Source organism: Triturus cristatus, chromosome 8 (assembly GCF_964204655.1).
Source record: "Triturus cristatus chromosome 8, aTriCri1.1, whole genome shotgun sequence".
Lineage (NCBI taxonomy): Eukaryota > Metazoa > Chordata > Amphibia > Caudata > Salamandridae > Triturus > Triturus cristatus.
Genome location: NC_140591.1, coordinates 475,503,320 through 475,528,717, shown reverse-complemented (window position 1 = coordinate 475,528,717; position 25,398 = coordinate 475,503,320). Strand labels below are relative to the sequence as shown.

Below are 25,398 nucleotides of genomic sequence, written 5' to 3'. Positions count from 1 at the left end.
CTGGCTTTGCCTTTTTCTAGCCAAAGATACTATATCTGCTAATAAGACCAGAGGTAGAGGAAAAATGCCTCTGGCTGAGCAGTCAAGTTCTACATCAAATATGCTGCAATTACTGTGCCCAAATTAATGGAACTGTTTGAGCAAGCCCTGACAGGGTAATCCCTCTTGTTGAGATTATTTGAGACAATGGTGATTTTGATCCTTAAACCACTCAAGAATACTGTTAACCGTGGGACTTTATCAGACTGTCACCAATTAATGTTGGCAAGACGATTCTAGCAATTGTGTCCTCATTTAGGTTGGGTCTGTTGATGCGGACAGTGGTGCATCCAGATGAGGCTGCTTTTATTTCTGGCAGGAATTGAATGCAGAAACTTAGGAGGCTCTTCTTGCTTGAAGAACAGCACTCGCTGATACACAAAATGATTTTAATACCTTAGCCTGCAAATTCCTGTAGCTTACAATATCTGCGCTAAGCTCAGGTTTTTTTTTTTTAATGGACTACGTTTTTACACACTGCTCTAACAGCATATACGAGGGTTCAAAAATCATCTACATATCCCCGAAAGAAGCAAGATGAATCAGAGTGGGCTTCCCTTTTCTCCATTTTTTTTTCTTTTGGTGAGTTTTATATAGCAAGAACTTGACCCGAATCGGGTATCAGAGCGCTTTACATAGCACCAGTTACATTACATGAGGACACACATTCATTTTTGTTAGGCACGGGGAGATTAAGTGATTTGCCCAGAATCACAGGATGTTCAGCGACATTGCCGAGACTCAAACCCAGTTCCCCAGATTCGAGGTCGACCGCCCTAGCCTTTAGGCCAACTCCTCTCCCAATTGAAATTGAAATTGATTTCTGTTTAGAGTCCCTGGCTTGGGTGTTTAGGTAGAAAGGAACTGATTGCAATTCACCACTGAAAACGGGTTCCGCATGTCATTTCCAAAATGCAGATGATGGATTGCTTTATATTGAAGACCCATTGGGTCCACTTTCTTGGAGGCAATTGACAAATTTGAAGTGGTGTCTGAAATTTGAATCAGTTGGGAGAAAATGTTGCTCCATCCTGTGAAAGCTATCAAAGTGGCAGACTCCGAGAGTTGCCAATACGGGTACCTAAAGACATGTTTAAATGTCTGTGATGTGTGTGCCAGTGCAACAGATTTTATGAGAGAAATATAGTGGCAGCATTAAAGTATATGATGGTGAAATTCTGTTAGCTGCCAAAGATAAGTAGTATTGTGAAAACTAAACAAAATCACACTAACGCCAATGTTACTGCACATTTTCTAAGCCATACCACTTTGGACCTCTCAGGGATATTTTAAGCCGATTACAAACTACTTATTTTATTTTACTATAGACAGAGCTTGGATCTCACTACATAATTTGTGACTGCCCTATTCAGTAAGGGATTGGAGGCCACTCGCTTTGAATGTTAATATTGGAAGCCCACTCTGCATCACATTGGTCAGTGAATGGGGCGTATCTGGATGGAAAAGGTATCCAAAATTATTGTTCAGGTGGGGGGAGATTTGTAACTGTTACCCATTCTGATGTTGTCAACAGGTAGCTTGATTGCCTCCAGGACCCTGTAAAATTATTGCAAAGTATTGGAGGACATAGTCCAGTCCAGGGTTTACGTTTTTCGAACAGTCAACCCGGAACATGATTATAAATTTACTGTAGTGGGTAGGAAGAGAGTGAAAACTAAGTGGGACTGGTGGATACCTAAGAGTGGCACAGATATAAACAGGTTAATAACATATAATTTCTTTATGAATTATTATTGCTTCACAGGATTCCAATTTTTAACAGTCTGCCATGCTTGGCTGCATGTGCCAAAACCACAAAGCCCCATGGCCTTAATTCTTTGGCAATACTACTAGTGAATCTTACATTGAAAACTCAGACTACTGTTGGTAAATGGGTCTCGACTTTCACATGTTTTATCAGCCTACTTCAAACAGTTCTGCCGATAGAGAAAAAAAGTGGGACCTGGACCTGGGCTCACAGGTATCAGATGCAGAATGGCAGCGGGCCTGTCAACAGAAATATCTATCAAACAATAGCAGATTCAAACCTCATACATTACTAAGGCGCATGAAGACCTATGTTATTTCTAGCACATACCGTGCTAAGAACCATCCTCTAATCTAGCTTTCCCTAGGTGCAGTTTGTCACAGGATAATGTCTGGCACATGCAGTACCTACATTTTGGGATAGCCGGGAAACTCATGGTAAGGTTTTCCGGCTGGTGACTGTGCACAAATGCTAAATTGTACATACTGTGCTTGTTGGCTTTGAGGAAAAAAAGAAAGATGCTACTTGAATTGCTGGCTGTGTTTGGTTCTGACCAAGCCTTGTATAGCCATGACATGGAAGATTGTCAGATACAAGGAGGTCTGTAAGGATAAAAAAGATAGGTACTGAAGAGTTGGTGACTGTTGGTTGGGTACCACATGATGCAGACATTCTAGATGGATATACAGAAGAGTCTAACTTCAAATCACCAGGAGACAAACAGATGCTGCTTGCCAGCAACTAATTTGCATACACAGAGTACATCACTTGTAAAGCGCACTATCACTTTAAGGCCATTAGATGCTGTTCCAAACGTAAGTGAGAACAACCACCAAATGATCTTGCTCAAAATTGCCAAATGATGGATGTCTTTAGGTGGCAGCATAACAGAAGTCAATACGTTTTACAGCGCAGATTTGAAGGAAGAGAACCCCAAAGTTTAGCTGCAAAACACAGCACCATTCTCCTGATGTGAATTTTAGTTCTATCCACCACCAGGAGTATGACAAGACTGATAGATAACATTGGGCTATTGTAAATCTTCATGTGTAGATGTATTAATGAAAGTTTTTATTTGTGTTCAAGCCTGAACTAACACAGTTATGAAGGTGAACTGGAATGGATCGGTTTGATGGTACCCAAGCTCTGACCTCCCCTTGCAGTATCACTTCTACATAATCTAGATTGCTCATAAGGATGTAGGTTGAGAAGATGTTCATACAAATAGAGGAATAAAGTAGCAGTCAGATTTCCTGATAAAGAAGCCTCGACTAATTTGTTAACAGTTCCTTTAGCTATCTACACATTTCTTTGATGTCTATGCTATCCATCACTTACACCTAGCTAACTTTCAAGAGACAAGGGTATTTTGGGCAAGGCCCAGCCTGCTTTTCATACATCAAAAGGCTTTGAATTAATGTTGGTCTTAGTTCTTGATGACCAGCCCATGATTATGGATGGTGAGGGAAGTGTTCACAATGATCTTTTTTGAGCTCTCAGCATCATTAAAACATTGTGGGCAATTATACTCTGTTAGCCAGATTTAGGGCCTGTAGGTATTAATGGAATTGTCCATCACGGTGTAAACTTGCCATGTGGAGTTCCGCATTGCCCTTGACTGAGCCAGATTTAATGGTAGCAATAGTCCAATTGCACTGAACATGGGAGTTGTTGACAATAAAGGCCAATATACTTGAAAGAATGAATGTTAACTATCGCAGGTTAGATGGCTGAACATCTGATAATATTGACGTACTGGTGGTTGGTGGCCAAAACGGACATGTGAAAGTCCTCTTTGTGGCCTTCCAATAAGGGCACCATTTGCACCCTGTTCTTGTACCCACAATCTAGACTTTCTATTTTAAAAATAACTTTCTTTGGCAGCACCAGTTAACAGAACAACTGCAGTCAGTTTAGCAGCAAAATGTTTGCTTAGGAAGGATTGCCTTTGTTACTTGGTCCTACTAAAAGTGAATAGCAAATGCCATGATCACCTCAAAAGTAAAATTGCTCCCTTCTACATGGTCATCCCCAAACATATATTCAAATTGCTACAGTTTGCTGGGTGCTCAAAGTTAACATATGGCGCATCTTTCTAGGATTCAGCTGTCTCCCGATAAGCAAGAATAGTATCCAAAAGACTATCGCTCACCAAGCCAAGAACGCATGAGGGTCGAGCCATCTGCAATCTAATATCAACTTTATGGTTAATTGTTATACTTAATTAGCACATTTTATGCCACTCAGATCTTTGAGATCAAAAACTCAATTGTATACAAATATCTCAACTGGAAAGAAGAGCTTTGTTCTTGTTCCAAGACTATACAATTAAGGCAATAAAACAAGACTTCCACAGGGCATCAAAGCCATGAACCATCAGTTTGCTTTTAGGAAGAGGGTCAGAACCTGGCTTTTCTGTAATGACACACTCTTCTTTGGTTCAGTGTCATTTGTTCCATATCTGACTGGTCAGCGCTAAGAAGCCTAAGGGACATCAATCTGCTCCAGAAAAGTTAAAAGCAGCTCAATTCAAATCATTCTGTTGTATTATTTTCGTACATTTCATTTATAGCGGTAAGCACAGGATCAGAGGGAAATCAGAGAGAAATGTCCTTGGCCAGTCTATAATGAATGTATTCTTCAAGTTAAATTCTAGAAAGTCTCTGTATTTTGTATTTCTTTCTAGAGAAATAAGGTTAAGGCATAGCTGAATAAATGCTGCAAAGATGTTAAGGAGCACATTCTAATTTAGAACCAACTTGTGATCCTCCAAAAGGGGCCTGCTGAGTTATCTGCAGTTTTGTGTAGATGTGGTAGGTGGACTGCTCATATATGTCAATGTTATGAAAAGAAGACAGAATCAAACTGTCTCTGCACCTCTTGACAAAATTCTGGACCTCCTGCCTCCCTATTTAACACCTCATGGTAGTATTTTTCATTTGAATCAGGATGGAGATTGAACGTTTAGCTGATAAAAAGATCTTGAGAGCTAGCTGCATCATCCATCAACAAGTGCCCGATGTGGCATGCTTGCTTACTGAAAGATCTCTGAAGTGTGCCTTGAGATAGTCCATATGAGATCCACAGCCTTCCAATGAGGAACGGGCCACCACTGATCACCCAGGAAAGGTACTCTGGTATGGAACAGCCTTTAGCATGTTCCTTCTCTGACACAATGAGGGAAGGGTGTGTGGAGGTCCTTGGTTAGCAATATTCAGTTGCCTAAATCTCCTGCACATGGCACCATAGATCATCTAAAAAATTCTTGGAGGTCTCATTTGAAACCTGGTATTCACTACTATAACACACAATGCCATAGTACTCAGAAGAGAGAAGCCCTGTCTGACTATGGGCGAAGACCACTTCGGAGGTTGCTGGCACTGGAGTTTCCAAAAGTAGCTATAATGCTACTTTAACTGAGATTCATCAAGCAACAGCATAAATCAAAGCATCATGATAACAAAGAAAGTATTAACAAAGGGCAGACAGACTAGATCTACTCCTTTTCTATTATTGCTCATCACTTTGTTAATGGCCATGTACTACCTAAAGCAGTCTTGTCTTCTATTCCTTGTCCAGTGGCCTTTACATTTTTAGTGGGGGGGTTTCTGGCAAACCTTCCACCTTCCCCATTGCATTATACCATTTGATGCTAATTTCACACGCTTCTGGATCCTTCTATTTCCATTTAAGCATTTCTATTTAATATCAGAGCAGCGACGTGCAAAATTTTGATCTTGAAAATAAATGACTATGTCTTGCAATAAAACATAGATTCTGCCCATTATATTAGTAGGCAAGGTGTGTATGCACACAAACATTCCAATGATTCCGCTTATATGTTTGTTAATTTCAAACATGAAGCTGCTCATATCATTGACAGTCTCTGAGCGTGCAGCTCGCTTTCAGTGCACAGTACTATCACTCTAGAACATTCAGGTAAGTAATTACTATTGATAGACAATGGCAGTTCTTAGGAAGTTTAGGAACTGCGTGTGTAAACTGCAGGGTTGAAGTGTACTAAATTCTATTCTTGGAGGACCCACTTGCTGTTTATAATCCCAGTGTAGATCTTTGTGAAGAAGCTCCCTTTGTAGTGTTTTAAGCAAAGTCCATATGATTTGACTGAGACTACAATTTTTCAGTGAATTTTTAGTAAACCATTTTATAGGTATTTTGAGATGACACAATAATGTGCACAGTGCACAAAGTATCATATTCAGAATCAAGAATACATGCATATAGCCCGAATGCATGTCAAAGCGACCTAATGCTCAGGTGCAAGGATAGAAAGAGGAGATCTGATTCTATATCGGCCACAGCAGAATTGATCTCATGTCTCAGGCTGCCCCAGGTAGCCCGACCAGGACATCAATCTTCCAGTGTTTGAGGGCACCCATGTGCCTCATAAATTGGGGATTTGAACATTCTAGATCATTTTATCCTTGACACCGGTCTGGAGCCCCAGGGTCTCGGATTCTCGCCAATTTTGTGCAATAACCTGCAGCTAAAAGAAGAAAGACTGGTCTCAATTAGTGTCTAGCTAATCAAGGAGGTGTAACAAGCTTATCTTGGGGGTAGGGGTAATAAATGTATTAAGCACCTTAAAGAAAATCTTAGTCACTCATGTTTGTAAGACCCCACAGCACTGGACTGTATTAAGTGTCACTTTCAGCAATCATAAACACAGAATTGCGTCCTATGAGTGAGAGCTTTACATCGGTGAAATACATCTTGTGTAAAGAGTTAAAATGCTCAAAAAGGGACAAACCTGCCAACTTCGTGGGAGCTAGAAAATCCATCTATCAATCATCATTCTCCAGGGACTGAAGTCAGGCTCCACATTGATCTCAAGGCAGAGAAAGTGCCTGCCATTTTTACTACTTACAAACTGTGCAGATAGTGATAAAATTGGGAGGTGCTAAGCCCAAATACCTCTCAAAGCTTGGTGGATGACCATATCAAGCTATGACTAGACAGTGCCCTCCGAGTGGAGAGTCACAACATGTCCTATCCATTAGGAGAGTTACCTAGGGCAGGCATGTAACAGCACACAGGGCAGTCTCGCTCATAAATGTATTGCTCCACCCCACTGCAGTCAGAGCCTCTCTGTACCCGGAGAAATACTGTCATGTCGGGGGGGAACACTCTCCAGTGGAACCCCACCACAGAGAAATTGCAGAGTCAACTACCTGTCCAACGCCATAAATTAGAGTTATAGGCCAGACTGGAGCCTCACAAATAGAAATTTGTTGACAGCTGCTAATTGGGATACTCTGCAGTAAGAGAGGATATGAACCAACACCCTATCTAATGCCATTGTGCAGCATTTCACCATGGATGCTCTTGGAGCACCATTATCCTATAATAATCCTCTCAATATGGAAACCACCGCATGATGAAAACTTGATGGGGAACATGGGTAAAGGGCTCCAATTGAGGAAATTCTGTGTTAAAGTCTCCAACAGTGGATCAATGCTTCCGGCCCAGCTTAGTAATTATGTTTATGGTAAATACATCCCAAAGTTTTGGAATAATCTCAGATTAGAGGGAAGACCAGACCATGGTGTTCACTCCACCACGCCTCTCTGACCCTGCATTAGGAAAGCCCTTGACTGACCAAGTTTACCCTAAATCCAAGGCAAGTGCATTCTTAGACTATCACGGATTAAACTGTCAGAAACCTTTAGGCACCGGTTCAAATGTTTCACCAAGCAGGTGCCCAGATAATATTTTTGCCCCGTGAATCGAGGAAGGGTGCCCAGAGAGGGGCCAGGTGGGAAGTGGTTACTGCATGCTTATGCTCTGATGCCACAATGTGCAATGTTTATTGCTATTGTTTCTCTATTTCTGCAATAAAACAACGTAAAAACTTTCAGAAATCTTTTTTTGCAGTGCTCTGAACATCTAACAGGCAGGATTCAATAAATTAACAAGAGTTCTGCTGGGTCTTGATTCTTGGACAAATGTCTAAACACGTCTTGTGTGGCTAAGCAGATTCTTAAGGGTTAAATTGGCAGGGAAAGTGGAGTGTTACTCTCACTGGACCATACAGTTATGCATTATGCAGCATTAGTTACAACAATGTGCTCAAATGTATTTTCCTTTCATTGAAGCTGGGAAGATTCTTTTAAAAAAAGAGTCTTATTCCCCATCGCGTAAAACGTCTGTTACAATAGGTGCACCATTTAGACTACTGCAGCATGCTTTTTAATAACTAAATCCATTCCTTTTATTTTCCCTCTTTTGAACTGTCAATGTGATACTCTGTCAGGGAAACTAGAAGGTGGCCTTTTGAAACTTTCTCAAAGCATTAACTGCCAATCATATTTGGTTATGTTCAAGGATGTTTACAAAAGGGTGGCAGAGCTAGCCACAGAGCAAGATAGCCGCTCTGTAAGCGCGCTCCTGCCTATCAGGGCTGCCTTCAGGTAGCGCAAATCATTCCCGGGAGCTGTTTGGCCCAATACCTAGCACTGAGGATGGAAGACGCTGCCCCACAATCAGACCAGAGGCTTGAGGCGCAGCTTTCTGTGCTGACTGTGGATTTGACCGCCCCTAATTTCCACCAACAGCTATGGAGCGCCTTCCAGACTACTGCCTGCCAATCCCTAAGACAAGAGCCAGTCAGCTCTGCACCGGAAGTCTCCCCCAACAACACAGCGGCCTCAGATGCGCAGTTTAGAGGCCTGGAGCTCCAGATACAACCCAGAGAGTCACGAGCACTGAAACGAACAAACTTGCCTGCGGTGGGCCAATGGCAGACCACAGGTACTGCTGCAAACGCCCTTTTCAGAGGATTTCGGATTGAAAGGCCCATGACATTCAAGCACAGCCCTGCTCACTAATCACTCACGCTTTCTCCTCTAATCCACAGTATTGCCTGATCTGGGGCATACCACCCTGAGGAAAGGCTGTGCAGTCTCTTACCTTTCCACAGATAACTAAGTAAGCTCAGCTACTGACTATGGACCTTTGAAAGCACCCCAGATTGGGCAAGGTCATAACATCTCAGATAAATAATTCTTAGGTTGGCTTTTTTCCAGGTCGCTTATCCAGGAACCACATAAGGAGACTCACTCATTTACTGTGGGCTTCTCAGGACTTCGATAAGGAAACACTGTCCATTTCCCTAGATGCAGAAGAGGTCTTTGACTACATAGAATTGTCCAATCTATTCTAAGTGCTGGACAGGTTTAATCTGAGTCAACAGTTTATCACAAAGGTGCAATGGCTATACCAGATCCCAGAGGCACAACTCAATATAGAGGGCTTTCACAAAGCTTCCCCATACAGGCTGTCCACTCTCACTTCTCCTATTCCTCCTGGCGTTGGAGACACTAGCGATTGCACTTGGCTCTCTCAACATATACAATGACAAAAGTGCAACAGGCAGATATATTTTTTCCCTCAAAAATGTCTCGACCACCCAAACTGGACAAAGCAACCAGTAAGACCTAACCATAGGTATCTTCCAAATTTGGTCCGTTTTATTTCCATGTCCTGTTTTTCAGCAAACTCAAGTGGAGACTGATTAAGGCATGGTGAAGCTATTGACAATGCAAAAATCCCAAAACAAGGCACTTACACAACATAGGTATTCGAATGTTTACTACAGGTGACAATTTCAAATAAGTCTTTGGAGAAGTGTATTTCACAATCTCTGTCCCAGCACTTTACTACTTATGACCAATTGCATCCAAAAAGGTCTACAACCGGAGGAAGGAAAAGATCGTACTGGAAAACACAAGACTTTGGCCATATGCAGCATATTTTCAAAACTGAACACGGAGTACTCACCTCTATCGTTTTCAGTGGGTCATGATCAATGCAACTGTCCACCGACGATCTAAATTCACAAATGGAAAGTAAGAAATTAGATGTGAACTAATGAGTGGAAAAGCACCATGCAATATCAAAGCTGATGAATAATAGAGAAAGAGAGTAAGCACATATTACAAACAATGGCAAAAAGAAGTTCGCCCACTATGCTTGTGTGTTTTTAAGAGGCAAGAAGACAAAACCTAACCATATTTTAAAATTATATTTGATATTCTTTCAACAAAATTATCCTTAAGCTTGGTTTCGATTTTTTTGTTCATGGAGAAAGGTTGTAAAAATATAATATAATGTAATCATTTACACATGAAATACATGGTTGATAGCGACAGCAGAAAGCTGTTCAGTGAGAGATGTTGCGGTTAAAGGAGAATTGAAGGAGGAAGAAAACAATATGCAGGTATGTTTTTACGGGCTCAGGAATATTATATAGAAAAATAGCCACAAAGAAATTGCCAAATCTGGAGTATCTTGAGTGCAAAAGAGCAGCTTTGAGTGACTAGGTGATGGGGATTGATCATACAACGAAGGTTATACTTAAGAGGGTTGAGGGGAAACTACATGGTACTGTTGCATTTCCAGAATTTTTTCGGGGGGGGGGGGGGGGGGGATATGTCCCTCTTTGCTAGCATAAACACTAAATTATCATGGCAGGAAGCGAGCTTGTGTGAGGTCACCGACGCATGGGACTCTCAATAGGATAAATTGTGCGATTGCAGGGAGGGCCACTTCAAGGAAAACTCTATTTCTGCAATAATGGTGTCCCAGTATTTGGTTAAAGGAGGGCTTTGCCAGAGTGCGTTTATGAATGTATCCTCACCATCTCCACATCCCAAGAAATATGTGCTCAGACCCTTGCCCATTTTGTACAATCGTCTCCTGTTGTAGTAGGTCCGGTGTATGATATTCAGCTGTATTAATCTCATAGGACTTAAAGTTACTTCTCTAGGATGGATCAAGGGCGCATCCCAGTCCACACTTTCCATGTGGCCTATATCTCTCCCCTTTAAATTTCGGAAGCATGTTGGGTTTATTATTTATTATGGTGTGATATGTTTGAGAGACCACCTTAGTAATAATTTCTTCTCCAAGGATTCTATTCTCCAGGGGTCTATAACAGGGAACTGCTTCCCACTCTATTTTCGCTGCTTGAAGAGCACGGTGTAGCTGGAGGAAGCAGTATTTCTGCTTAATTGAATTGTCTACTAAAAGATAAAGAAAGACTCTTTGATGTGGTTGAAAGAATATGTTTGGGAGAAATACATTACATGAAATATGTGCAAAATTTGAAAATCTTTATCTGAAAAAATGAGTGACAAACTCACCCAGGATAAAGATAGTGTGAAAGAAACACAAACTAAGAATACAACATTTTGTCGCGGAGCTTCAGACCGAGGTCCGTAAGCTCAGGACCGAGAGCGACCTCGTCGCCCGCCGGCTGGAGGACTTTGAGAACCGGGCCAGGCGCAACAACGTGCGCGTCATCGGGGTCCCGGAGTCCTCGGATGAGGCATCGGTGGACCTACTCGTGGAGGATCTGGTCCTTAACCACCTAAAGCCGAGGGGCCTTGGAAAGTTTTTTGCCGTTGAGAGGGCCCATAGGGTGCCGGGTGGGCGACCCAAGGCGGGTGCCCCGCCAAGGCCGATTGTCGCCCGGCTCTTCCACTTCCGAGACCGGGATGCCATCCTGCAAGCATCGAGGGTGGCGGGCCCTGTTCCCTTCCAGAATGCATCGGTTAACTTTTACCCGGACTTCACCCAGCAGGTGCAGCGACAGAGACAGAGTTTCCTGGGGGTGAAGCGGAGGCTTCGGGAACTGGACCTGAAGTATGCCATGCTTTTCCCTGCCAAACTACGTGTGGTGCACGATGACCGGACATTTTTCTTTGACTCTCCTGTTATGGCGGATGAATGGCTGGACGCTCTGCCCCGCCGTGGGACGGGCGCCGACACGGTCGAGCATGGAGATGGTGGCCGGGATGGACAGGGCTGATGACCTCATGTTGCACTGACTTGCGTTGGCTATATTTGGGAACTCGAATTGAGTGCAGTAACTGTGGAGGGTTGCGGGAGGACGAGGGGGGGCTCTTTTCCTCCCCTGGGGTACTTTTTGTAGAATTTGGTTTGTGGGGCGACAGGCACACTGCGAGTTGGGGGGGCTTTGTAAGCTGCTGCAGGGGTGCAGGGTGGGGGGAGTTACTGGGGTTTGGAGTTTGTTGTTGTTGGGGGGATTGTTTTTGCAAGGCATGATGACTATTCTCAGGACTGTTCCATGGTGGCTCTTCGGGTGCGGGGTGGGCCTCTTTCCGTTTGAGGATGGGGGGTAGAGGCTTAAAAGTGATAAGCTGGAATGTTAATGGGTTGGGGGATCGTATCAAGAGGGGGATAGTTCTGCAATTCTTGAAACGCTCGATGCCTGATGTTGTCCTACTGCAAGAGACGCACCTCATAGGCAATACGTGTTATGCCTTGAATAGGAAGGGGTATAAATTTGTTGCACACTCGGGATTCTCTTCTGGGTCCAGGGGTGTGGGTGTCCTTGTCAGGGCCTCGTTGCCTTTTGAGGTGGACTCCACCATTGCTGACGACAGGGGGAGGTTTGTGGCGGTGGGAAGGAAGAATTTTGGTTTTGGTTTCGGTCTATGTCCCGCCTGCCCTGCAGGCCTCCACATTTGCTGATCTGGGCAGGGCTTTGCTGACTCTCCCGGGGGGTACACTGGTAGTGGGAGGGGACTTCAACGCAGTAGGCTCTGGACTGTTAGATAGATACCCACCCAGGGACACAGGGGGGGCTCAGAAATGGCTTCCGGACTTCCTGGACACGTTCGGTCTTATAGATTGCTGGAGGCTCCGGCACCCCACACAGAGCCAATACACATTTCACTCCGGAGCGCATGGTAGCCTCTCCAGGATTGACTACCTGCTCACTCTAGCCGCTCACGCCCCGTTGGTGTCCGAGGCGAGGCACATGGCACGCGGTATCTCCGACCACTCACCAGTGTGGATCCGGTTGGATCTAGGTCGGGAGGGAGGAGGGAGGGTGGCCCCCATTAACCCATGGTACTTCCGAGACCCCAAGATGCGCAGCGCCCTGGTAAAAAAGGTAGATAGTTACTTCAAAGAAAATTTGGGTACTGTGGACTCGGCGGTGTCGCTGTGGGAAGCTTTTAAGACCGTGCTTCGGGGGGAAGCCCTCTCCCTGGTGGTGGCTGCCAAGAGTCGGAAGGATGGAGAGGTACGGCAGGTAGAAGAGGAGATCGCGGCCCTTGAAGGGGCTATGGAGGAGGGGGTTACGGACTCATCGCTGCATGAGCTTAGCTTGAAACAGACGGAATATAGGGACCTGGTGACGGACGCCGCTAAGACCCTCAGTAGGGAACAGCAGGGCCGCCTGTATGACGTCGGTGATAAGGCAGGGAAACTCCTAGCGTGGCTGGACAGGAAAGAACGGGTTAATAGAGTGGTGCCGGAGTTGATAGGTGTGAATGGGGAGGTGATTGTGGAACCGGAGGGGATTGTGCAGTGTTTTGCAGAGTACTTTCGAGGGGTTTATTCCTCTGTGTCGGACAGGCCGCCCGAGGACTCGGTTGCCCTCCTCCGTGACATCGAGCTGCCCTGCCTCTCTGACATAGATAGGGACGATTTGGATGGCGATATAACGGTCGACGAGGTGGCGGGGGCTATCCGTGCGCTGCACTCGGGTAAGGCCTCCGGGCCGAACGGACTGCCGATAGATCTATATAAGCTGTTCCCGGATAGAGTTGCCCCCCACCTGCGCACCATGTTTTTGGAGGCGCGGGAGGATGGGTTCCTTCCGTTGGACCAGCGGCTGGCGTCGATCGTTGTTATACATAAGGAGGGTAAGCCCCGGGATAGGTGCGCCTCCTACCGGCCCATCTCACTCCTCAACGCTGAGCCGAAAATTCTGGCCAAACTCCTGGCTACCCGTTTGATTAGAGTACTCGGCGACCTGGTCCATCCTGATCAATCCGGCTTTATCCCGCACCGCAACACGGCACTAAACCTCAGACGTCTCCATGGCGTTATCGCCAGGGCGGACACGTTGCAGGAACCGGCGGTTGTGGCGTCCCTTGACGCCACGATGGCCTTTGACACGGTGGAGTGGGCGTACTTATGGGCCGTGCTGGCAAAGTTTGGTTTTGGACCCGGTTTTGTGAGTTGGGTTAGGTTGCTGTACGAGGGGCCGCTTGCGAACGTGGTGGTGAATGGCCGGGCATCTAATTCGTTTCAGCTCGGAAGGGGAACTCGGCAGGGCTGCCCCCTGTCGCCGTTGTTGTTTGCCCTCGCCCTTGAACCGTTGGCGGCATGGATACGTTGGCACCCTGAAATACGGGGCCTCAGATGGTCGCCCGATCACGAGGACCGTATCTCGCTCTACGCAGACGATATCCTTTTATATCTCGCCTCACCTAAGAAGTCGCTTATTGTGGTTTGTGATGTGCTTGCATCATTCGGAAGGAACTCGGGGCTCGTCATTAACTGGGGCAAGTCGTACCTGTATGTTCTTAGTGGCGAGGTCCCCCCGATCCCTAGAACGTGCGCGATACAGGTCGCCCAGCAGGGTTTTGTGTACTTGGGGATCTTCATATCCATGGACCCTGCAGTGCGCTATGAGAGGAATCTGCTCCCCCCCCTGGCACGCTTGAGGCGCGATGTGGAGGGTTGGCGGCGGCTGCCGCTCTCCCTCGTTGGGCGTGCGGCCCTGTTCAAAATGATGTCGCTCCCCCGCTTCCTATACGCCCTCCAGAACACCTTGGACTGGGTGCCGGCCAAATATTTTCGGGAGGTCGAAGGCCTCCAAAGGACGTTGCTGTGGGATGGGCGGCCGCGAATAGCCATTGCAAAACTGACGCTCCCATGGTATGATGGGGGCATTGCGCTCCCAGACATCCGACGGTACTACTGGGCCACGCAGCTGAGCGCGATCAACCATGGGTTTTATGGCCCTGCCCTCAGCCCTGGATACGCCATGGACAGGTGGTTGCTACGTGGTGGCAACTACTACAGGGCGTTATATTCGCGGTCCCTGGACTCGTCCCTCACGGGGCCCACGGGCGTGGCGGTGCGGGTGTGGAAGATGGCGACTGCTTCGTTGGGCTGGAAGGACAGGCTCACCCTCGCTACCCCATTGTTTGAGTCGGAGAGGTTGGGGAAGCTCAGGCACACGAAGGGATTCGACAAGTGGGACCTGATAGGTATATCCAAAGTGGGGGACGTGCTACATAAGGGGAGGGTGAAGTCCTTTGAGGAGTTGCAGAGTGAGTACGAGCTGGGGCCCTCCGAATATTTTAGGTACATTCAGCTGCGCCACGCTCTCAGATCGGTCCTCGTGGAGGGCGAGAAGGTGCCAGAGTCCTCTCCCCTTGAGGACCGGGTCCTTGATGGCCACATGCCCGAGAGTACGATCTCTCTTATATATAAGAAATTGATCAATGTCCGAGCGGACCTGCTTTCGGGGCTGAGAGAACAGTGGACTAGGGATGGCCTCGAGTTGGATAATGAGGACTGGCAGTCGGCGGTTTCTTCCCCTAAGGAGGTTGCGATCCCGTCGCGCCTGAGGCTGGTGCAGCTTAAGATACTGCATCGGGTCTATGTGACGGGGCCGCGGCTGGTCCACTTGGGTTTTTCGGAGGACGGCCTGTGCAGGAGGGGATGTGGTTTGGTGGGTACCTTCCTCCATATTATTTGGGAGTGTGGGGTCATTGCGGAGTTCTGGAAGAGAGTTCATGCAGTTATGGGGGAGGTGACGGGCATTGCGGTGCAGCCAGAGGCGCGGTGTTGCCTCCTGAACGTCTGGGGACCCACTGACCTTGATGAGGCGCAGACCCACTGGGTGACCCTGGGTAACATGATTGCCAAACGGGACATTGCGCGTTTATGGGGCTCCTCGGGACCTCCTACACTGACCGCGTGGAAAGAGAACATGGACTGGAGCATGTTCAGGGAAAAGACGGTCTATTGCTCCAGAGGTCGCCCCCGGAAATGGCACGCTATCTGGGGGCGGTGGAACCACTACAGGGGGGATATATGTCTTGCCCCTGATCTGGACCTGCCAGAGGAACAGCTTTCCCCTTGACCCTCTTTCCAGCATAGCTCGATCTTAGACACCGTTCTGTGCTTCTGCTGTCCCCCTTCTTCCTCCACACATTGTCTTGGAATTAGTAGACGAGTGGGGTTCCACCTCCGCTGGGGGCTTTCACCATGGGTTTCTTCACTGTTTCTTGCCTTGCTGGGGTTTGTTGTTATTGTTTCTGTGTTTATTTAAAATTGGACCTTTTGCACTAATCCTTGTACTGTACTGCGGACTCATCACTGTGCCTGATTTTCCATGCTGCCGAACCCCCGGGCTGTCGGCTGAATAGCTGTGTCCTGATCCTTGAAATAAAGGTTTTCCAAAAAAAAAAAAAAAAAAAAAAAAAAAGAATACAACATTTGAATTGACGATTTATATTTAGGTTGGGGGCCTATGTTAACTGTACCTCACAAACAATATACAATGCAAAATGCTTTCTGCAGATTAGAGTAAACTGAGATGCTATTCAAAAGTGCAATTCATGCAGGTAATTCAGAGTTAATACTGATACATATTTTTGATAATGCTTGTGACATTGACCCTCACTCAAACCGTCTGTGCCCACAGTACCCTCCCCAGAAAACATTCCCTCATCTGGCAGTACTGATCCTCTGTAGCATACAGTGCAGTCAGTGCTGCCAAAAGGTGGGCTTGGAAAGTACTGTTTCTGAGGGTTCAGCAGTTGTGTCAGCGAGCAGGAAGAGGAGTCTGTAAGATACATTTAGTTATTCTTTTTGTTAAGGCAATTTTCACTTAGTTGATGGTGAAGATTTTGTTTACTCTACAAAAGTAAATTGTGTGGGGAAATGGATCTACTTTTTCACCTGGGAGTTTCTTTCCTGGTACTAGTTATCATCAGCTTCATAGAAAGTCAGAAATAGAATGAAACCAATGTAATTTCCCTATTTCCCAGTGAGTGTTCATTGCTATTGTGAGGCCTGAAATATGGTTTTGAATTTAAAGAAGTAATGAGCCTGTGCCTAAGGTCTTTCGCTAGCTAAGGGCGCTGCTTCATCTCACGAATGGTGTTTACTGATGGTGTTCAGTTTGTGACTCTTGGGTTGCTGTGGATTAGATGGGTTGGCTGAGGCGTTGTTTACTACTGACAATATGTCCTTGTGTGATGCCTGCAGCCTGGGACAAACTATAGGCATGTGCTTTAGAGAAGGTCTGTTGATGGCCTCACTAGGCGTAAGGATCAGAGGACTAATGGAGGGTGGCATACCGAGTAGCTGAATTAACTGATGAAGAGGAATTTGGATTAGCAGTGTCAGCAGTGTTTGGGGCCTACTTCAGTTGTGCTGTGCGCGCCAAGCCTGGCTAGGGTGCCCGCTTCTTTTAGGAGATGCTAGCTTATTTAAACAAGCTTGCAAGGCCTTGTCGAGTGTGAGCAGATTGGAAGCATGAATATGTGTTTGAGTTAACTTCATGGCGGCCCGAACCTGTCTGAAGCAAGAAGTGGGTGAGAATTCTAAGTTCATTCTTTTCTTAGTTGTTTGAGAGTGAGGCATCTAAGCCAAGCTGTGAAGGGCACAGCAGGGGGGTGTTAAACGCATAGATTTAGGATGAGCTGGTACAATGCATTGGCAATGATTTAAACAATGTATTTATATGGTTCTTTACCCGGCCCTCTACTTTTTGCCTTGATTTAGCCAGTTTTTATCAATAAAAACATCCTGTGGGACCAACACAGATAGAGCCATTAAAGTTAGCACGCAAGGGAACTAATGAACAACGCCTGCTTGTTGATGAAAAGAGCCTCAAGGCAGACACACACATCAGTGTGTGCACAACCACTGTAAATTGCCAATGAATCATTAGGCTTCTTCAAACAAGGAACATTAAATGAAAGCCTATGTTTAAAGATCTCATATAGGAGTGAAGCCAGTGTTTGGTATGTCACTGACAAGTGGTAATGCAACTGAGTCTGACTATATTTCACAACGCTGAACAGTAAATTCGATTTAAATGATTATTTAAGATATGTCTGATCTTATTTCCAGAACTGCTCTACTTTAAATATAGATTGTTGAACAATAAATAGTCTGCAATTGTTTTAGTTAGGCTTTTAAAGAACTACCACATTGTTAACTGACGCACTGTTCTGATATGTACTGAAACAGGCACATATAAAAGAAAAGATTGATGTTTTAAGAAACAGATTCGTTTAATCAAGCATTTTGTCCTACTGCTGGATTGAGTTTTCGACTAAGTACTAAAACAATGCTAAAAAAGAAAACTGGGCAAAATTGCAACAAGTGGATCTACAATGTTAAACCAGAAACAGCCTTCTAATGCAGAAACCAAAGCCAGCACATAATGGATTGTTGGTTGGTTAGATCGTTTTGTGTACTCAACAATGTACAACCAAACACACAAATTCTCAGTCATAATGGAAATATACATTGGGCAAGCCTTAGAGTACTCTGTTAAAAATGTCCACCCATTCTTAGATCTATTATCACTCAGGACAAGGATTCTATATGAAGAGCCATCTCATGTACTAATCAGCAGAAGAAAGAATAAGAAGGTTGGATTGTATGTGTAAAGAAGCATATTGAAGCAGCTTCAACCTACACCTCTTTTGGAAGTCTCCACAGTCCAAAACCGGTCATTTTATCTATGTCCCTTTCACCATTTCTTGACTCACAATAACTAACTCAAGTACAGAGGAAAGAAGCCTGAAAATGCAATGATTCGTTTTTCAATATGTTTATGTATTAAAGTTTTCAAATGTAATACGTATTAAGTTACACAAAAGGATGAAAGTCTGAGAATACAGCTGATGTAAAGGAATAATTAAAGTGAATGATGAGGTACACAAATATCCTGATGCCAGCTGATTTTGGTTATTCATTCTGTAAAAAGGTTTCATTTAGTAGCATGTCAAGTACTGTATACTAGTCCGCATGTATTAAAGCATGCTCTTAGTTACAAAGATAACACCTCTAATAAAGGTTTATCTGTTTTGCAGTCTATGACATTTTCACTTTAGTAACTCTAAACACCTTTTTATCCACTTTAAGCACTGGTTATATGGAGTAACTTGGCGAAAATTGATGGCCTAACAGTATTGGAGAATTGAGGTAACAGAGGACTGAGGGATTGCAAATTATTGAATAGGTGACATTTATTGCTATCTACATTTAACTCGCCAATCCACAGTAATGGTTGCTGAGGATCCCAACTGAGAGGAGGCTATCAATAAACACTGGTTTTGGCTGGACTGGCTTCATTATTTTTTGGTTCTGTTTCCTCTATTCCAGCTAGTTGTTGGTGAAGGGACAGCTGGTCTGCTGGGTTTTCAATTATTAGTTGAGAGTTTGTGAGTCTTGCTTTGCATGTGTTCTATATGTCCCTGCTCCATAAGCTGTATGATGCTTCATGGAATGTTGCTATGCCACTTGCGGTGTTGGTGGTTCACTTGGATTGCTGGCATGGCTGCTACACCAACTGAGATCAGAGGCTGAGCAGTACTCCTGGTGGGGTATCCTGTAGATTTATTCTTGTAACTTGCAGTTGAACCTGATGTTTCCTGAACCTATCCTAATATGGGAATAAAGAAGTTAAATTTTGCATTGAGGAGTCCGATGTTAATGAGACTTCATAAACTGGCGACAAGATTAAAGAATTCATCCATGTGAAAGGAGTAAAAAGAATAAGATTAAAGAATTGTATATCCCACCAGTGTCGTTAACAGCCAGTTGACAAAGAAAAAAAAAAAGACTTCCACTAGCATCTTCATCATCAGAAAGATCTTCTAGTGAGAGAGAAAAGAGGCCGATTCCTTACACCAGTCCCACATCATCTTACATGGTGTAAATTACCTACATCTAACCACTAAAAGGTGAACATTTTTACTGGCTGTGCAAGTCCAGTTATCGCCTTGCCCTCAAATCGGGCAATGATCGTTTGGAACTTCACATTCCTGCTGCTGGATGGAGTTTGTCAAAGTGCAGAGAAGACAGATTATGAAACACTGTCAGAAGCATAAGCAAGATATAGGAGCAGTGTTCTTTCTTCTGTGGTCATGTACATGAAAGTGCCATATCTTCAAAAGTCCTTTGGTCAAAAAAAAAAGCACTGTTTTGAACTACGAAGCAATGGAGGGAGGTTGCAAGCTGTGTGCAGTGCTGTGAAGTTGGTAAAAAAATGAGGACTGTAGAAAGGAAATATCACAGGTTGATGTTGCTGGCCTGTAGTTAGTATAAAGTCTTCAGCAAGAAGAGGAGGTGTTTGGAACACTGTGTTTACCTACCAGCCCAAGGGAAATCACGGCATTTGAAGCTCAGAAGCGCTGGGACAGGTACTGCTTTTTGGAAAGGTTTCCTCAATGCCACAACTTTTTTCATTTTCATGACATCGGAAGCGCTTTGTCAAGTAGTAAGTTTACTTTTGAATTACTGGGCTGCACGTGCTCAACATTCCTTACTGAGCAGGTTTATGATAAGTAACGGCTAGTAGGGCTCATCTGTGTGTCAGTGGTGTAGTGTCATGTGAGTTAGCAATGACGGAACCCTTTAGGCTCCTGGTGTACTCCTTAGTACCGTGAAGTAGCTGTTAGAGCTAAGTGAATGCAGGTTTAGAAAGTGGACTTCACAGTTACACACAGACGAAAAAAGATGTGTAATATTAAGCTCCATGTATGGCATAGTCATTGGTGGGTGCCCATGGTGGGGAGGACGCTACAATTCGTGACGAGATAAGGGTTAAGTAACCTGAAGATCGACAGTGCTCTCCCAGAGTTTGCTGTGGCTCAGCAAACTGCTTGTGCGTACCACATGTGCCTCCGAAGTGAGAATCTACGTTGGCGTATGTGGAGTCAAAGTGCAACTCCAGCCAATGTGAAGCATTTGAAGATAACAAAAGCTTCACTGAGAAGTCTACATATCGTTGGCTAAGAACCTGCTGGAAAGGTAGTAAAAAGAGATACTACACTATTACCAACCTAAAGTTATACATCATACGGAGTGATGATAATAATGGCGGATGCAATCAGGTTTTGAAAGAGCAGCAAATTACAAAATAATGCTGCAATCATAAGCGCTGAGAGGCAGAGATCAAGCAGGTGTCACACTGTACAAAGAGACGCTTAATTGAAAAGTGATTCAGAGACAAGAAAAGGTCATCTGCTTATCAGCACCGATTAATAAGGCACATCATGAGACAGCGCTGGGTGTAGTGGCCTGAGAAGTGCCAGGGGTTGTGCATACGGAGCCATCCATACACGGCACAGCACACCACCAAAGCTGTGGGCGGCAGCTCAACACAACACCCAAGGTCTCCATAAAAGTGAAGGGCTTCAATGGAGAACAAGAGAGAGGTCAATGTTCCATAGACTGTCCAAGATGACTCAGAGGCCAGCGCAGCACACGGCCTTATAGATGGCATTGATGACAAGGGTCGTAGTGGACAGCAGAGAGTGTCTGAGGAACTCCACCCTCAGTGCCAGTCAATCTGATAAATGGTTACAATGCCGCCACCTTCCTGAAACGACCACCACCACTAGATACTTCCAAAAATCAAAATATTGATGACAGATGGACTGCTTAGATATAGACATTTGATGATTTAATTGATGCACTAAAGGAAACCCAAAAAGAAGATTATTCAATACCTTAAGAATCTTGCTGTCATAAAGAAAATGCAGCGAGCTGGTGAAATTACATACTGCCTTGAATCTCAAGTTCACTCAGTGTCAAATGTAGATTATGAAAAGTAAATTTTCAGTCAGGAAAGACAGAAAGTTGGTGAAACCATTGACATATTTGTTGAGACTGGATACGCTCAAACACTAAGTTCAATTAATTTAATGATGAAAAACCTATATGTCTCAGAGTTATTGACGGATGCCGGTCAGATTCATTTAGACGACAAATGCTGAGAGAAACCCTTAGCCTGGAGCGAGTTCTCATGGCTGCCAGAGTTGAAGAGCTTGACTATTGACAAGCTGCTGACACAGAGGCCGGTGGTGTCCAGAGTAAGTCAGTCATTTACATGAAAAGTAAGCCAAAGAGCAAGGCAGAAGGACACAGAGGGATGTTTCCACAGGAAAATAAGTTGTGCTTCAAGTGTGGATTTTCATTTCAACAGGAAGGTAAATGTCTCACCATTGGACAGATTTACAAAGGCTATCGAAAGGAGAACTTTTTTGTAATGGTTTGCAAGGTGAAGGAAAAAGCAAATGCGTCAAAGCGCGAAGACAAAATGGTCACTTCAATGTTCCAAAAGCGACTTTTGACACACTCCCAAAAGGCCAAGCGACACCACCTCCTAAGGCAAATCGAAACCAAAAGAAGTCGATGGTCATCTAAATCATCATCCAAAAGTTCTTCAGTATCAAGTGAAAGGGAAGAAAATGGGTGTGCAATGTCTATGTTTACCTCAGAAAAGCGTGTGCAGGGGGGCGTGGCCAGCGGTCGACAGGGAATGGCCGCACGGTAGCTGAGCTCCGTCGTGCCACTCCCAATAAATCCGCCTAACACACTCTGCCCCGGCCTGATTTTCGCCCGAGTGCCTCTACAATTGCTGGCTCGGCTGCTCAGGGTGCGGTGTAAGTTTGAGGCCAATCGGGCGGCACTGGTGTGAGACACTCCAAACGCCGGCTTCGCTGGGTACGGCCAAGCAGATAGGAAGTGCGGCCTTGCGGCGGCGGAGAGCAGCGCAAAGCCGTGGATGCGGCCTAATCCGCGCAGTGACGTGCTTTCCGCTCGAACTGCCCTGCACCCGGAGCTGTGTTTCAGGTACTTAGACCGTCTGCTGGGGCACAATAGCTGGCTTAAGGACCTCGCGAAGAATTGCATCCACCCTACCTCTGTTTTTTTATCGCCCCTTCGGTGCTGCTGTACCACCAGCGGGCCGCGAGGCCTCGTGTCTTTGCGTGCCCACATCAGACTCTTTCTTCAGCAGATTGCGACATCACTGGGGACGATTGGCTGAAACGAAGCTTCTCTGCCTTGAGGACGCCCACACTACCATCGCCGCGAGCCCTGAGGTTCTCTGGGCCGCCTTGACCTACGTCATGTCTCGCAAGTAGTGTGGGTCTACAGGTGGGGATTCATTGCTCTCATCTGTGTCTGGTGAGTCACGCTAATTGACTTTGATTTGGCAGTGACTCCTTGGTGTTGCCTGAGGAGCCGGTGTCCAGTCGGGATTTTGAGGGTGCTACTTTGACGACCTCAATCTTTTAGCAAGGAGGCTATTGTGTCATCCGCGACGGGGCTAGTGGAATACCACTTTGGGCCTGACGACCAGATTGTTATCAGCCCAGTGGGACGCGCAAGGCACCGGAGCGCCCATCATCCGAGAACTGCTTGTGGTGACAGATCTGTGCCCCTGGGTGAGACTGTGGGGTGTTTTCCAGTGCTGAACTGTCGGGGTGAGGGTGGCAGGTGCCAAAGCCAACAGGCCGCGTGGGGTGTCCCATGGCAGGCGGCGGTGAGTAACTACTGCGTCCTACCCCTTCACGGGCCCCTCCCTGCGGAGCAATCATGACAACAGGCCAGAGTGGGCGTAATGTGACACAAGCCAAACTGGATACGTTTGCATGGCTGAAGAGCCATGAGGACAAACAGGGCAATGCTGTGGCTCACGATGGTGACTCTGAACCCACCAATAAGGACCTCCTAGCGGCAATAACCACTGTGCGGACCTCTTTGGAGCACAAAATCGACACGGTCGCGACAAAGGTGGCCCTCTTACGGGAGGACATGGGCAAAATGGCTGACCGTGTCACTACCATCGAGACCACCACGACGGAGTTGGTAACGAACACCTCCCTCCTCAAGAAGCAGGTGGCCGAGCTGCGTTCATCTCATGAGGCCTTTGCAGTTCAACTCGACGAATATGAAGGTAGAATGCGGCACAATAATATCTGAATTTTGGGCATTCCGGAACGGCTGGAGGGGCCAACCGCTGACCTCTATGTCGAGGAGCTCATCCTGAAGCGTCTGCAGCCAAGGGGTCTCTCCAAATGTTTCTCGATTGAGCATGCCCATCGTGTGCTTGGAGACAAGTCCAAACCAGGGCCCCCCCGGTCTCACCCGAGTGTTCAACTATCGTGACCGTGACTTGATCCTCCAAACAGCAGCGAGGGTGGCACCCCCACTGGCTGTTGAGAACAGTAATGTCTCGTTTTTCCCAGACTTCACCTCGAGGGTCCAAAAACAACGCCAGAGCTTCCTGGAAGTGAAACGGGCTCTCAGGGACCAGGAGAACAAATATACCATGTTATTCCCAGCGAAGCTTAGAATTGAAACGGATGGCAAACTGTGGTTTTTCACCAATCCTGAAGATGCCTGGGACTGGCTCGAAGGCTGGCGCACGGTGGGTAAGAAATCGACACCGAACGCTGGGGAACTCAACGAGTGACGACAGCAACCTCGATCCCCGCCTCTCTCTGAGGCGAGTTCTCAAGGCCCCACGGGGTGATTATGTAAGACTGAACTTGCCAGGGCCCTAAACGATGTTTTCTTGGTTTGCAAGGTTATGATGTGGCCACTGTCCACTTTGTGGGTTGTGTTTTTCTCATCTCCATGGGTTGCTGGATGTACTTTTGGCTCAAGTGTGGCTGCCTCTGCCTTTGCTTAGATTTTGATGCATAGGCTTTAGTGAATCCTTTTCTTCAAATAAGGCTGTAGCACATTTTATTTAGGGGTTTTGGGGCCGGGGCTGGCACTTGTTTCACTATTTCCTGTTTTAGGGAGAGGGGTTGTACATGTCCCCGAAGTTGATGTGGGTGGGCAACAGGCGCTCTACAATTTTGCGGTGGCGGGTGGTTTCAGGCCCGCTCTGCAGGCAGGCGGGGGGGGGGGGGGGAGAGCTTTATGGGGGGATTGTTGTTTTTTTGTTTGTTCTAGGTTTGGTACAGGTACACGCTATTGTTCACCTCTCCATTCTTACACTTAATCTCGCTGTCATCGACATAAGTGACATCCACCTAAGCTGTTCACGGCCATGCTTGCTTATCCGACACCACTCGATTCCCATTGAACTGACGTGATGGCACGAGGTTTGACACTTAACTTGTCCACTTGGAACGTTAACGGATTGGGGGACAAAATGAAGAGAGGCATTTTGTGGCAATACGTTAAGCGTAATGAGCTTGATCTTGTGTTACTATAGGAGACACACCTGGTGGGGAACTTCTGTGGCGCCCTGAACAGGAAAGGGTACAAAATGGTGGTCCATTCCGGCTTCACTTCGGGTTCCAGGGGAGTGGGGGTTTTGCTTCTGAGGGGTTGTCCCTATATCATCCATAACACTTGGACAGACCCCCAGGGCAGATGCGCCGCGGTTTTGGGCTCCTGGGAGGGACGTGTTGTTAACGTTGTTTCTGTGTATGCCCCCCCCCCGGACTGCAGCACCTCACGATGGAGGGTTCTCTAAACAGTCTCCCTCCCCGGGGGGACCCACCGAGGGGTTCATACTTGGAGTTTGCGAATGCCCTGGGGGTTGTGGATGTTTGGCGGTGGTTCAATCCGTCGCACACCCGTTTCAATCAGGGGCGCACGGTAGCCAATTGCGGATAGACTACATATTTACTCATGCCCAAGACGTTCATCTTTTTACGAGGTCCAGTTGCCTGGCCCATGGGATCTCCCACAATTCTCCTATCCTGGCGACTTTGAGATCTCGTCGTGGGGGACGCCCCAGCTCC

General features: G+C 46.1%; 1 protein-coding gene across 1 annotated transcript in view; it reads right to left on the bottom strand.

The window, feature by feature from the left end:
• The window catches only part of SUGT1 (SGT1 assembly cochaperone of MIS12 kinetochore complex), a 205,121-nt gene that overhangs the window by 162,316 nt on the left and 17,407 nt on the right, over window positions 1-25,398 (bottom strand). The window contains exon 2 of the mRNA XM_085621970.1: window positions 9,608-9,656. Within this exon, the coding sequence (XP_085478096.1) occupies window positions 9,608-9,656 (49 nt within the window). The remainder of the gene's footprint in view (window positions 1-9,607; window positions 9,657-25,398) is intronic.